At 36.3% G+C, this 15,311-nt stretch overlaps 1 protein-coding gene across 1 annotated transcript; it reads right to left on the bottom strand.

The window, feature by feature from the left end:
• Window positions 1-11,064: 11,064 nt before the first annotated feature.
• LOC118854437 (olfactory receptor 4C6-like) lies at window positions 11,065-11,973 on the bottom strand. The gene has a single exon (XM_036764795.1). The coding sequence runs from the start codon at window positions 11,971-11,973 to the stop codon at window positions 11,065-11,067; it is 909 nt and encodes a 302-aa protein (XP_036620690.1).
• Between the last annotated feature and the right edge of the window lie 3,338 nt (window positions 11,974-15,311).

Genomic DNA, 15,311 nt, shown 5'->3' with positions numbered 1-15,311 from the left:
CTGCACATCTGACTTTGCCTCTGTCTTCATGCATTTTAAAGTTGATTTTCAGTTTAAAATCACCCAAAGGCAAGACTTTATGTCTAGAACTATTAAATATCATATTCATAAATCCAACCTAATGTTCTAAACTGTCTAGATAATTTTCTACCCTCACTCTGTAATCCTGTAACTATCCTAACTATTCCTTTAAACTTCATTTATTCTGAATATTGGTAGCTTTTCAAATAATACTTTATCTGAATCATGATAACACTGAAAAATAGCATAGGTCCAAATACAGATCCCTGGAGAAGCCCACTGGGTTCAACTCCCATGCTGACATTGATCAATTAACAACATGTTATGATTACCACCACCCAACCACTCATGTGTCTATCTGATTGCAGTATCATTGATCATCAGCAAATGAATAAAAAGAGATAATTTATCTGAACCTTTGCTAAATTGAAATGAAATTGGTAAGCTATATTTTTTAAATTCCTCTTGTCTGCAGCTTCAATAAACCTTTTAAAGTAGAAAATAATTTTTTGCCTTGTGTTTCATGAAGTTTAACTACAGAATATCTGACTTACCTTCTATTTCTGACAGTCTCTGAACTAATTGTATAAGCAGTGTGGTAGATTAAAATTCATCCTGGATTTGGAACCAAAAATCTTGCTCCACATTTTCAAGCTTCCAAATTGTGAATCTATGGTTGTGAGAAAAGCCACTTGGCAAATTTAGGATTCAGTATCCTCATCTGAAATAAATGGGGATACAAAAGGTGTCCTCTAAATATATTTCAATCACCAAATTGAGGACCCTATGAAATATCATTTGAAAAGAAATGTCACTTTCAATCAGGTGTTAAAAGACCCATGATCTAAGGGTTTAACAATGCAACCCTATAGCAATCCCTTTGTATTGGGTTGTGTTCCTTTGTTAGATATTATTTTTGTTAATTTTTATTGGGGAGGAATCTCTTATAACTATCAAACATAAAAAATAATGGAAAGAAAGATTACATCACTGCATTTGGGAACCAGTAAATTGCATAATGATCTGAAGCCTTGGTTATGAAACTTTCTACCCAAGATGTCAGAATTGATTTATTCTCACCTATATGCTCATGGAAAAATTGGTGTCCATCCAGATGGACAAGTGTTGTATCTGTTACTATCTCGGTGGCCATAACTTGCCACAAAGTATGGAATACTTATTCTCTAGGATTCCCAATTCTTCTCTCTCTGGATAAGAATGGCCATTATGATTTATACTGTATTAGAAGTCAGAATCCTAACTACTCTTTTGACTTTGGAGAAATCATTTGATTTCCCAGACCTTCAGTACCTTACCTGTGAGGATGTTCAACTGCAATATGTCTTTCCCCTCATTCTTCTTACCAGCTTATCTTTTGCAGAGTTGGATAAAATTGGCACTGCTCCAGATGAAGAATTGAAGCGGCTGCTTTAGAAACCTAACATCTCATGCAAAACTCTACCTCCTGCTTTGCAAAAGGATTTGAATTATCATATACCACATGGAGATGGGGGAAAAAAGAAAAAAATGCTTAATAATGTGAGAATTATTTTAAACACTGTTCAATGGAGTTTTTAATAAATTATAATTTAGCTTCATAAGGAACCTCTTTCCAGAAAGATAAGCAGTTAAAACAATGTTCATCTTGTGATGAAAATGGAATGTCAGATGCATCCAATAATTATCTTCTCCATAATAATAGCGTTAAATATTGTTTCATTATTGCAATGGTGCCCCATTGAAGCTGTGTCTCCAGTGAATGGTAAATTAATCAGCACAATAGTAAGTTCACTTTTTCAATGTTAGGTGCGGGAAGAACATCAGCTGAGTCAGGTAGTGTTGGTACTGGTAAAAGAAAAAAAATCTGCTCGTAATTTCCTCTTATTAATTGGTGGTTAAATAATCAAAGCAGACAGTACAATCAAATGTAGTGGCACTAATGAAATAGTAGTGAAATCAATCAATCCCTATTGGTTTTAGAGGATATAATGCTAAGGTCCCAATGGCAGAGGAGATGCTTGCTGCGCTAGCAAAATCTGATCCCCAGTAGAGAAGACTTTTTGCCACAAAGGAAACGCAAACAATTCTAAAATTCCCCTTTTTAATGTGTTCATAACAACCAGAAAACTATCCCTAAAGATTTCTGAACTTTGCAGTGATATAATGAAAATATATTTAGATTTGCAGTCATAGAACCTAGGCACAAAACCCAGCTCTTCTGTTTATACCCTGGGTGATTTTCTTTGGTCATCTTTTCCCTATAGGCCCCACTATTCTAATTTGTAAAATCATAAGAAAGTTATGATGGAAGAATGATGTCTAAGGTCCCTTATGTTTCTAAATCCTATGAAGTTCCACCACATTTATATGAACAAAAATTTAGAATGTGAGCTTATAAAAAACTTAGCCCCGACTTCCGGGGGTGTAGTCAAGATGGCAGCTGGAAAGCAGGGACTTGCATGAGCTACCCACCATGTCCCTCCAAAAACCTATAAAAATAGCTCTGAACAAGTTCTAGAACTGCGGAACCCACAAAAAAGCAGAGGGAAGCAGGGATCCAGCCCAGGACAGCCTGGATGGTAGCTGGATGAGGTCTATCGTGCACAGAGTGGAGGGGAGTGGAGCTCAGTGTGGGAGGCAGCAGGACCAGCCAGTCCAGGAGCCAGGCAAAACAGGCCCTACCTCCCTGAATCAGTGAGCTGTAGCAGTTACCAGACTTCTCAACCCACAAACACCAAAGACAACAGAGAAGGTTAGTGGGAAAAGCTGTGGGGGACAGAGTTCGCAGTTCGGCCACCACCCCAGGGGCAGCTACAGAATTACAGCTGCAGTTACTTCCGGCCCCAGGCCCATGTGGTGGGAGGAATTAAGTGGCAGATCAGAACAGGAGTGAAGAGCCTGCTGGAGATTTGCATCAGGTCTGGGTTGGTGGTTCTTGAGGAAGAAGGAGTGCTGGGGTGGCAGACCTGCCTGTATAGAAATAGCTCTGAAATCAATGGTGCATCCCCTCAAGCTTAGAACAAAGTAATCTTTGCTCTGCAAGAAGTCATACCCTGATGAAAAACTCAAGGGTCAAGTTAGTTGTCTGGGAACATGGCCAGGCAGCGAAAACGCACCCAGATTCAGTCTCAGACTTTGGAATTTTTTTTTGGTGACAAAGAAGACCAAAACATACGGCCTGAAGAAGTCAACAAAGTGCAAGAGCCTACACCAAAAGCCTCCAAGGAAAACATGAACTAGTCTCAGGCCATGGAAGAGCTCAAAAAGTATTTGGAAAAGCAAGTTAGAGAAGTAGAGGAAAAATTGGGAAGAGAAATGAGAAGGATGCGAGAAAACCATGAAAAACTAGTCAATGACTTGCTCGAGGAGACCCAAAAAAATACTGAAAAAAAATATTGAAGAAAACAACACTTTAAAAAATAGACTAACTGAAATGGCAAAAGAGTTCCAAAAGGCCAATGAGGAGAAGAATGCCTTGAAAGGCAGAATTAGCCAAATGGAAAAGGAGGTCCAAAAGACCACTGAAGAAAATACTACCTTAAAAATGAGATTGGAGCAAGTGCAAGCTAGTGACTTTATGAGAAATCAAGATATTATCAAACAGATCCAAAGGAATGAAAAAGTGGAAGACAATGTGAAATATGTCACTGGAAAAACCACTGACCTGGAAAATAGATCCAGGAGAGATAATTTAAAAATTATTGGACTACCTGAGAGCCATGATCAAAAAAAGAGCCTAGATATCATCTTTCAAGAAATTATCAAGGAGAATTGCGCTGATACTGTAGAGCCAGAGGGTAAAATAGAAATTGAAAGAATCCACCGATCACCTCCTCAAATAGATCCCAAAAAGAAAACTCCTAGGTACATTCTTGCCAAATTCCAGAGCTCCCAGATCAAGGAGAAAATATTGCAAACAGCCAGAAAGAAACAATTTGAATATTGTGGAAAAACAATCAGGATAACACAGGATCTGGCAGCTTCCACATTAAGGGACCGAAGGGCTTGGAATACGATATTCCAGAAGTCAATGGAGCTAGGATTAAAACCAAGAATCACCTACCCATCAAAACTGAGTATCATGCTCCAAGGCAAAATATGGATTTTCAATAAAATAGAAGACTTTCACATTTCTCAGTGAAAAGACCAGAGCTGAATAGAAAATTTGACTTTCAAACATAAGAATCAAGAGAAGCATGAAAAGGTAAACAAGAAAGAGAAATCATAAGGGACTTACTAAAGTTGAACTGTTTTGTTTACATTCCTACATAGAAAGATGATGTGTATGATTCATGAGACCTCAATATCATAGTAGCTGAAAGGAATATGCATATATATATATATATATATATATATATATATATATATATATATAAATATATATGTGTGTGTGTGTGTGCGTGCACGCGTGTGTGTGTATACATATATACACATGTGTGTCTATGTGTGTATATATGTTATGTAGGTATATATATATATATATATATACACACACACACAATGGGTACTGGGTGAGTTGAATATGAAGGAATGATATCTAAAAAAATAAAATCAATTTAAAGGATGAGAGAGAAATATGTTGAGAGTGGGAGAAAGGGAGAGATAGAATGGGGTAAATGATCCAGCACAAAAGTGGCAACAAAAAGTGGTTCTATAGGAAGGGAAGAGGGGGCAGGTGAGGGGGAATGAGTAAATCTTGCTCTCATTGGATTTGACCTGAGGAGGGAATACCATACACACACAATTGGGTATCTTACCCCACAGGAAAGAAGGAGGAAGAAGACAAAAAATGGGGGATGATAGAAGGGAGGGCAGATGGGGGGAGGAGGTATTCAAAAACAAACACTTTCAAAAAGGGACAGGGTCAAGGGAGAAAATTCAATAAAGGGGGATGGGTTGGGAAGAAGCAAAATATAGTGAGTCTTTCAAAACATGAGTATTGTGGAAGGGTTATACATAATGATACACATGTGGCCTATGTTGAATTGCTTGACTTCTTAAGGAGGGTGGGTGGGGAGGGAACAGGGGAGAGAATTTGGAACTCAAAGTTTTAAAAACAGACGTTCCAAAACAACAACAACAACAAAACAGTTTTTGCGTGCAATTAGGAAAAAAGATACACAGGCAATGGGGCATAGAAATTTATCTTGCCCTACAAGAGAAGAAGGGAAAGGGGGATGGGAGGGGAGTGAGGTGACAGATGGGAAGGCTGACTGGGGAATGGGGCAACCAGAATATATGCCATCTTGGAGTGGGGGGAGGGTAGAAATGGGGAAAAATTTGTAATTCAAGCTTTTGTGAAAATCAATGCTGAAAACAAAATATATTAAATAAATTTAAAATTAATTAATTGATTAAAAAGAAAAAAAAAACTCAGCCACATCTCTTTCAATTCAAGAAGTCTTATATGAAGGAAGAGGAGATTTTTTGACTAATTTGAAAGGTGTAAAAAGATCTGGTAACCCCTAATACATCTCTTGCAACAACACATCAAAATGACTGTAACTGCAATACATGGTATTTATTATTTTAAATGACTCTAGCAATCATTGATGATGTTTATAATGTTATAAACACATGAAGCAAAGCAAACTTTAGAGTCATGTCCACAGACTTCTGTATTTGTACTTCCTCAGTGGCAAATAGAGTTCTCCAGTGGGGATCTGATTTTGCCTGGAGATTAAGAGAAGGGAATTGATTTGCCAAAAGTCACATTGATTGTAGAGACCCAACATATTAATATATTCCTCTCTATCATTTTTAATTAATTCAAGTGTGAATGGCCATTAGCATATTAACAAAAATGCTATGCAGAAAATAAGTATTATTCAAATAATGTTTGTCTAAAGTCAAAGAGAGGGCTGTTAAAGTATCAAAAGCCCTGATGTTGACCTGTTCTCCTCTGAATACTAAAACAGGAAAACTGTTATCAGTTCTTGACAGACTGCTAGAATGTTTCTGACTGGATGTGGACATGTATCTCCCAAATACTTAATTTGCACATGACCCACAGAAGGTTGGGACAGCAAGTACATTGAATGGCTTTCTTATTTTAAAATGAATTAATGATTCTGCTTTATCTGATTTCAAAAGAGAAATTTAGTAGAGATAAATCCATCAACAAGAATTTTAAGCAACGTCTGTATACCAGGCACTGGTATGTAGTAAGGACAGTTTTGCACTCAATAAGCGTATATTCTAACTGGTGCTACTGACACATCTTCAGATAACTAACTCCTCTCATTCATACAATTCAAGAAATATTTATCAAGTATCTGATTTGTGTAGTGGAACAGTCTTGGAATGATGGACATAAAGACAAAAATGAGAAATTGGTCCTACTTTCAAGGAGCTTACCTTCTACTCAAGGATAGCATTCCTCAAAATATGATAGATAACAAATAGAGATAGAATGAGGGGTAGATATACATATAAACATAGATGTAGATATCGAAGGATATTTAGATAGATGATGAAGATATTAATTATATGAATAAAATTATTAATTTATAACAGGCCTAGCCAGAGGAGGAGCATGGGAAGAGTATGGAGGATGAGTCACAAGAGTTAAGTAAGTTGTTTCAGAGAACTTAGGTTGTAAATTGAGAAAGGATTCAACTACAGATTCTCTGAATAAAAATTAAAAAAAATTTTGCTCTCTTCTCTGCTTCCTTTTCAGAAGAAAGCAAGATGTATATTTCTTCTGGAGTATGCATTTGGGTCTTGGTTTTTAAAACATATTTTATTTAATTTGAATTTGTCTCTTAAAGCTAACTCCTGTTTCAGGCTGGGTTTCAGCCATCCTGTGCCTCCTTATAGAACAGTGAGTTTTGGGCATTTCTGAGGACAAAAGTTTGAAAAGTTTCTTAAAATCCACCCATCCATGTAAATGTACAAGTGAACACCTGGTAGCTGGATCCCTAATAGGGGAGGGAAGGGGGTTAGAATGAACCTAGTTGGCAGGAAAAATGTTCATCACAACTTACTGCATTGGAAATAAGAGGCAGAGCAGATCCAAAATCAGTTCCAACAGTCTTGCAGAGAGAAGGAATTGTTAAATATTCAGGGAGAAAATTTACCCCTCAGAAATTAGCAATCAGATGATGGTTTGGTTTATGGTTTTGTTCACTGTTAAGACTTAAGAAAATGTTAATAATGAATATTAAATTTAAAAATATATGCACACTAGTTTTTTTCTACCTGAAACCTCTGTTACAAATATGGTATCATACCTCAATCTTTCTTTATAACTATTGTTGAGCTCAGAAAGAGTGAGTTAGAAGGTTTAGGGTGTGTAGTCATTACTAGCTTTGAGACATGTCAACAGAGGTTTATCATCATCATCATCATCATCATCATCATCATCATCATCATCATCATCATCACTTTCCTGGCCCTTCCTTATCCTCCCTTCTCATTTGAGATTTCCTTTCAATTCCTATTTCCCCTATGTAACAAATTAGATACATGTTATATCACCAATGAGATGAGCTCCTTGAGGGTTAGAATTGCCTTTTTGCCTTCCTTTTCAACCTGAGCTATTAGCTCCTTATATCCATAGGGTTTTTCTTGAAAATTTACTAATAATGTTTTGAAAGGCATCTCATTGAAATCCAGTGTAAGACACAAAGATCCCAAAGTTGCCTTAGTCTGAATGTAAACCAATACTGTTCAGTATCTCTCTCTAACGATAGTCAAAAGCTTTATAAGCAGAGGCTGTTTCCTCATGAATGGACCCAACTCCACAGAAATCTAGGACCTCTTGCAATATCTCAGAGTACTTATTTCACTTTCTAGATTCTAGTCATTCTTTTCACTCTTTCAGGGTTAGTAAGGCTCCTAGAGAATTTTTCATTATTCCAGACAGGTTGTGTTTTTCAGTAACTGTTTTGCTAAAGCAAGTGCTATCTGTCAATGCTTAACCGCACCTCCAAATGCAAGAAACTTCATAGTCTCTAGCTATATCAGTGCACTGAATCCAGTGAAACAAAAGAAGTCCTGAGGTAATACTATCTTTCTCAATCAAAGGTTGACATTCTGAGAAAAGGATTCCTAGAGTTAGTCATTCATTCACTAGCAAAAAATTGAAAAAAAAAAAGACTCCAGGCACATGCTAAAGTACTTAATGATTGCTTATTGACTGTGATAGAATCTTTGCTCATTGATTGATTTTATCCACATATAATGGATGCAAAAACTGAGACTCAGAGATGGAGGAAAATAAGGCAATGGAATGATTCAAGTGTGAGGTTTCTCAATTCCCTTACTGTTTGAAGTAGAAGCTTTCTCGTCATGTGTAAAGCCTACTAAAGTAGGGGGACAAATCACACCATAATGTAGCCAGTATCTATTTGTGTCCAAGTATGTTACAGGGCCTATACTTTTGTGTAGGGATACTAATGTGAAACTTTGTGACAAAGTTCTGAAATTATCAGCAAGCCAACCAGCCTGTCAGTCATAAAACACGTAATAAGCACTTCATTTGTTTCAGCCAGTGCTCTGTGAATACAAAGAGAAGTAGATGAAATGACAAGCCAAACCATTGACAATCTTACATTCTAACGTGGGAAGGTAACACAAAAATAGAGCTGAAAAGTGGAGGGGAGATACCCACCTATGAGAGCAAGATAGACAAAATCCTGAGGAGATGAGATAGATAGCAGAGCAGCCTGGAGAGGAATGAAGACCCGTACTGACAGAGAGTCCATGATATCATGAAGCAACTCCTGGAAAGGCTGCATGCTGGTGTATGTGTTAGGGAAAAGAAGATTAAAAAAATATGGATGTTGTGGTCACTTAGGAGGAGTGTCAGAGGGATGTGGTTGAGAGGTGAAATAATTTGTCAGTCAGGTAGCTTCCTGCTTTAATTTGTGATTTGTGCTAAATAGGTGATAAGTGGATTCCACACAGATAGAAAAATGTAAGTGCTTTTACAACCATTTAAATTTTGTCTTAAGCTACATTTGCCTTAACCTAGTGATTGCTTTTAGTGGGACCTAGGATATGATAAGTTAATAGCAGTAGTCACAGATGCAGCTGCAGCAGCAGTAGCAGTAGTAGTAATTAGCAGTAGCAGTAGTAGTAGTAGTTGTGCTACCAGTAGTAGTAGTAGTAGCAGTAGCAGTAGCAGTAGTAGTAGTAGTAGTAGTAGTAGAGAGAAGAGAAGGAAGAGGATGGGTAGCATTTATATAGTCTATTCAGGTTTTCAAACAACTTTGCAAATATTTTCTTCTATCTTTTTAGCTACCTTGGGAAGTTTTACTGTGAGTCATATCATTTGTCTCCAACTCTTCATTACTCCATCAAGGTTTTTTTTTTATTTCTTTCTGACAAAGATACTGAAGTGATTTGCCATTTCCTTCTCTAACACATTTTACGGATGAGGAACTGAGGCAAACAGGGTTAAGTGAATTGCCCAGGGTCCGACAGCTAGTAAGTACCTGAGGACAGATTTGAACCCATTAAAATGAATCTTCCTGATCCCAAACCCAGTACTCTATCCATGGTGGTAGGCGATATTATTGTCCTCCTTTTTCAGGTGAAACAAAGGCATGAAGTGCTTAGGTGAATTACCAAGACCACACAAATAGTAAATATCCAAGTTTGGATTAAAACTCAGGTCATCTTACAGTAACATACTAATATTTTGAAGCTAAGAGTCCAAAAATGGAAGTCAAAGGAAGAGTTTATTGTTACTACTGTCCTAAACAGAAAATATATAATCAAATTTAAAAGAGAATTTAGGAAGGGACTGAGGCAAAACAAAGTGAATTACTTTATCCAATTATGCAAACATATATTTTTCCCCAATGTAATTATCTTTTGAGACATTTCCAATGATATTATGTAATAGATCACTCATATTAAATTGGAAAATATGGGGGGGAAAGGTAAATACTCAACTCTGGAGGAATTACTTAGACAGGCACAAAAATTCAATGTGGGTAAGACTGTGAATTAGCCAATCCATTTTTGATAATAGCCTAGATTGATGCTAAAACATTGCTAAAATATAAAATAACAAAATAGCAATTGACCTACAGCTTCTAGAAATAGATCCATGCAAAAAAGACAACTGTAAGGATTAAATCCAAATAAAAAAGCTCCTAAGTGCACTTCCATAATGGCAAAGAATTAGTGGGGGGAACATATATCCAATTGATTTAAAAATGGCTACAAAAAGCATGGAACCAGAATGGAATACACAACAGGATAGTATTACAATTATAACTTAAGAAGTAAATACAGAGAAATCAGAAAATCATGGGAATGCTTATAAATGAAGCAAAGAAAACAAGAAAAACAATATTCATAATCAGTTTGACAATATATGCAGAAAGCTGTTATACAAAACAAAGTGAAAAAGAAACTGAAGAATATGTAATTGTAATACCTGAGTCTAATCCAGAGGGAATGTCAGGAAATACCCTTCTCTCCCTTCTCTGCAGAGGCATAACTGGAGGTAGGTGTGGGGTGGGGGGGGCAGTGTTACAACAGATAGAACATTGAACTTAAATCAATAAGATATTATATTGAATTTTTAAATAAGACAATGAGTACCTGTGGGACCCTATGGGAGTCAGCTATATATTGTATCTGCCTAAATTTCCTTGCATGTAAAAGGAGGATAACAATAGCATGTAACTCTGAGGGATGTTGTAAGGACAAGAAGAGGCATTATTTATAAAGCACTTTAAGAAAATATATCTAAAGTACGTTGCAAACATTACTGGACTTTAAGAATGTTAACTGTTGTAGTTATTTATACATGGAAAAATATGAATGTGGAATGTCCTATATGCCTTCATGCTCAGTTAATACATTGGGTTTTATGAAGCCATTTATAACCTCTCTCAAAGATTTATAGAAAACAATGGCCTAGGAACAGGCAGGGTGAAAATTTATGAAAGAATTGTGATCTTAGCTAGTGAAAGTAGTATTTGTACGATTAAAATATTATTCCCTACAAACATTTGTATCCTTCAGGTGCATTTGAATGATTTTCAATTAGTAGCCTGATTTTTCCTGAACGGTCAATAGCATTCATCTGATCCAGAGTTTCTTCATGGCATTTTTAACCTCTATGTTCCTAAGGGTGTAGATCAAGGGGTTTAACATGGGAGTAATCGTGGTAGCACATGCATTTACAGCTTTATCAATAGGAAAAATGGCTACGGGTCTCACATACAAGAAAATACAGGGAACAAAAAACAAGACCACCACTGTAAAGTGTGAGCTACAGGTAGAAAGGGCCTTCCGCCTTCCTTCTGAACTAACACCCTTCAGGGAAGAGAGGATAACTATATAGGAGGCAGTCAGTAGGAGAAAAATTGACAGGCACATGACTCCACTGTTAGCAATGATGAAAAGGCCAAGAACTTGGGTGTCCATGCAGGCCAGTTTCAGCAATGGGAACAAATCACACACAAAGTTATCAATAATATTAGGGCCACAGAAGGGAAGATGAACTATGAAAAAGAGTTGTATGATGGCATGTATAGAGCCTCCTATCCAGGATGCTGCCACCAAAAGGTGGCACACACGAGGATTCATGATGGTCATGTAATGCAAGGGTTTACAGATGGCCACATAGCGATCATAAGCCATGACTACCAGGAGGATGATGCCTACACCACCAAAAAAATGGGCTGCAAAGAGCTGAGCCAGACAGCCTTCCAGGGAGATGATTGTCTTCTCATAGAGTAAATCCACAATCATCTTTGGAGCAACAACTGAAGAGTAGGTAGCATCCGCAATAGATAAGAAGGTTAGGAAAAGGTACATGGGTGATCTCAAAGTTCGGCTGGAAGTCATGGTTATAACAATTAGTGTGTTTCCTATTATTGTGTTAATATAAATGATTAAAAAAATGACAAAGAAAATTTTTCGAAGCTCTGGACTTTGTGTAAGGCCCAGCAGAATGAATTCAGTTACGTTGTTTTTATTCTCCATTTTGGTCAATTTTCTGGTAAATTCCTTGTTTTCCCATAATCTTATTGGTTCTTTCCTTTTCTCTTCATTTCTAACTCTAGTGAGACCTTGTCTATACTTCACATAAAAAGTCCAGTCGTTTTAGTTCCTAGTTGAGTCAATCTTGAGTGTTCTGCATGAAATTGCTTATTCTGTTAGGGATGAATTTTGTGCAGTGGGAAAGAAGCGATACCTCATCCTCAGTGCTAGGGAATGTGATTCATCTCCCTTTCCTCTTAGAGTTAACTGGTGAGAGTAAATTCCTTTCTTGCAACTTGTTTCTCTGCAACTCAGTGAAGGAAGAAATGGGTCAACATCATGTTTGTCAATGTTTAAAATCCAATAGATTAATATAACTCCTAGTTATTGGTTTAAACTATTTATGTTGCAACTACGTATTTCATATTGTAGTTGAAATTGTAGAAAAGGTTAATGAGTTTTTAAGTCAAATGGGGAAGGGAGGGTCTAAAAAGCTTGCCTGAGATAAGGGAGTAGATAAAAAAAGATTATCTTAGAGTCAGGAAAACTTTCATTCCCTTCTTCCAGCTGTATGGCCCTGGGCAAATCATTTCACCAATATTTATGTAGGTGTTTCTTTAAGTGAAGTAGCTGCAAAGCCCTGGATGAGGTGCATGGATACTGGAAGCTTCTTTGTTAGGAGATTCTTGAACCCAAAGAAATCATATGTCTGGTTAAAAAAAGATTGGTGAGTATGAGTAGTAATAACAATTACCGATAATTTAAAGTTTACAAAATATCTTGCTAACAATGCCTCATTTAAACTTTGAAATAATACTACAGGGTAAGGACTATAGACATCACACCCATTTTACAGACCAAGAAGCTGAGACTCAGAGAGGTTAAGTGTTTACTCTTGCTCACCCAACTAGTGAGTCCCAGAGGCAAAATTCCAACCCAATTTCTGGCTTCAAGCCGAATTTTAGTCATGCCCTTCTGAATAGTGGAAGACATAAAGTCTTCTCAAGGTTACTCAGTGAGAAGGAAAAATATGCTGGAACTGAAGTAAGATTTCATTTTTCAATAAAGGATGAGGCATGGCCAACTACCATGGTAGAGATATTATAAGGAACTGCTCTCCAAAAGACTGCTAATATTTAATTATATATGATAGGCATTTAACTCCAATGCATAGAGAGTCAATGCTCATTTTAGCACAATATCATTGTTCTAGAGTCAAAATATTTACGTATGTTATATATATACATACATATACTTCTTATACTATATTATTCTACTATTTAATAACATTATATATACATATATTGAAACACATACATTCATAAATATGCATACATGCATACACATACACTCACAAATATACATCCACACACTAATATGCTGCTAATGTGTAATCTAGTTATACTTGCTTATATAGTTTTTTTGTTGTTGTTTCTGTTGTTGTATTTTTTTGTCTTCTGTTTGAAAAGAAAGAAATTGGTTAAGACCATAGGGGAAAAGCTAATTTTCACAATGCTATTCTAGAATGTGTTGTAATAAGTTTCCCACCTGTTATGCTTGCCTGTCCTCTTCCTTTACTCATTTGTCTGCTACTCTAACACATCTCTTTCTTCCTCACTTTCTCCCTCCCTCCTTCTGTCTCTTCCTTCCTTCCTTCCTTCCTTCTTCTCTCCTTTCCTTCCTTCTCTCCTTCCTCTCTACTCTGTTGTGTTCATTTATTTTCTCATATGAAAATTTTACCTTCTTGTCTTTTAATTCTAAACCTTCAGGTGATCATTTCTACATTCTTCTAATTTGGAGTCATTTCTTTTCTAGTCCAATTGATATCCATGTTTTATCAAACCCTAAACATGGATTATGGCCACGACCTTCTTTCTCATGTCTTCTACATATATTATGAAAAAGCCCTTGGAGTACTCACTGGCTCCCCTACATTTATGTCATTTAACATATCTGAGTTCTCACTGCTGAAAGGAATTTTATGTTTGCTTTTCTAATTGAATTTTATTACCCACATAGAAGTGTTCTGATGTGTTTCTGCTTTTCTTAAAGATAATAATAGATAAAATTCACATAGTAATTTGGTGGTTATAATGTACTTTGTGCATGTTACTGCATTTGATTCTCCCAAGTATTCCCAGTATAAAGATTGGTAAACTGAGGGTAAAATAATTTAAATAATTTGTTCAGGGTCACATAGCTGGTACATACCTTAATCAGGAATAAAAATAGATTTTCTTGACTCTGAAGCAAGTACTCTATTTACTATACCAACTAGCTATTATATACTTTTAACACTAACACACCATCTCTCAGAAGATGAGTTTATTTTATTAAGAGAAATAAAAAAGAAAACCACGTAATGTAATCCCTCAGTCTCTCTTCATTTCTAGTCATTTCTAGGAAGACTTGGATCTTTTATTCAATAAGACCAATACCTCTCCACCTATGGATTGATCTCAATCTCTCCTATATCCTAGAGAAGCTTGGAATGGAAATTAACTTTTTTAAACTGTAATTCTCTGTATCTGGTTTATTCCCTGCTGTCTATAGATCTCCCTCACTCAAATCTAGTTCAATTGAAAGTCATGTCTTCATCTTCATGATGTCATGGTCCTCTTTGAGAATGAAAGACAAACAACCCATGACCTCCATTTCCAAGTCTCTCTCATACTTTAAAAATAACTTCACTCAACTCTTCCATGGCCCTCAGTATATCAACCTTTATTTCTCCTTCCTTTAATCAGCCCACCTTCTGTGCTAAACTATATCTGTTTGCTGTCTGATTTTTTTTCTCTTCTCATTTCACAGCCATGGTAATTTCGGTTTTCTGAATAGATCAGTCATCTCAAAATCCACTCCCTCTGAAAGAGAAAGGTCTCTCAATTAGTGATTTTTTTCATAATTTTTAGCTCACATCTCATGGGACTTGAATTAATATACATCTCCTAATTTAACATACATCAGATGTAACTCTCTGTGACATTTGCCATTGATGATTTCCCAGCCTCCTGGATATCATCTCCCTCTTGGATTTTTGGTGATATTATTCTCTTGATTCTAAGTCTGGGTGTCTGGCATTTCATGAGGTTCCTTTGTTGGAACATAATTAATGTCCCACACCCTAACCGTTTATGTCACCAAAAAAACTCTTCTTTATACATTTTCTTTTTTTATTTTGTACTCATCATCAGTAATGATATCAGATTCCATAGGTTAGATCATCATCTCAATGTAGATTACTCCTGAAAAAATTATCATATGTGATATATACACATTTATACATTCATATATGCATGTGTATCTATCTATATGAATATATATGTATATATATAGAGAAA

This window comes from Trichosurus vulpecula, chromosome 6 (genome assembly GCF_011100635.1).
Source record: "Trichosurus vulpecula isolate mTriVul1 chromosome 6, mTriVul1.pri, whole genome shotgun sequence".
Classification (NCBI taxonomy): Eukaryota; Metazoa; Chordata; class Mammalia; order Diprotodontia; family Phalangeridae; genus Trichosurus; species Trichosurus vulpecula.
Note: the sequence above shows the minus strand (reverse complement) of the source record. Positions and strands in the feature narration are given on the sequence as shown.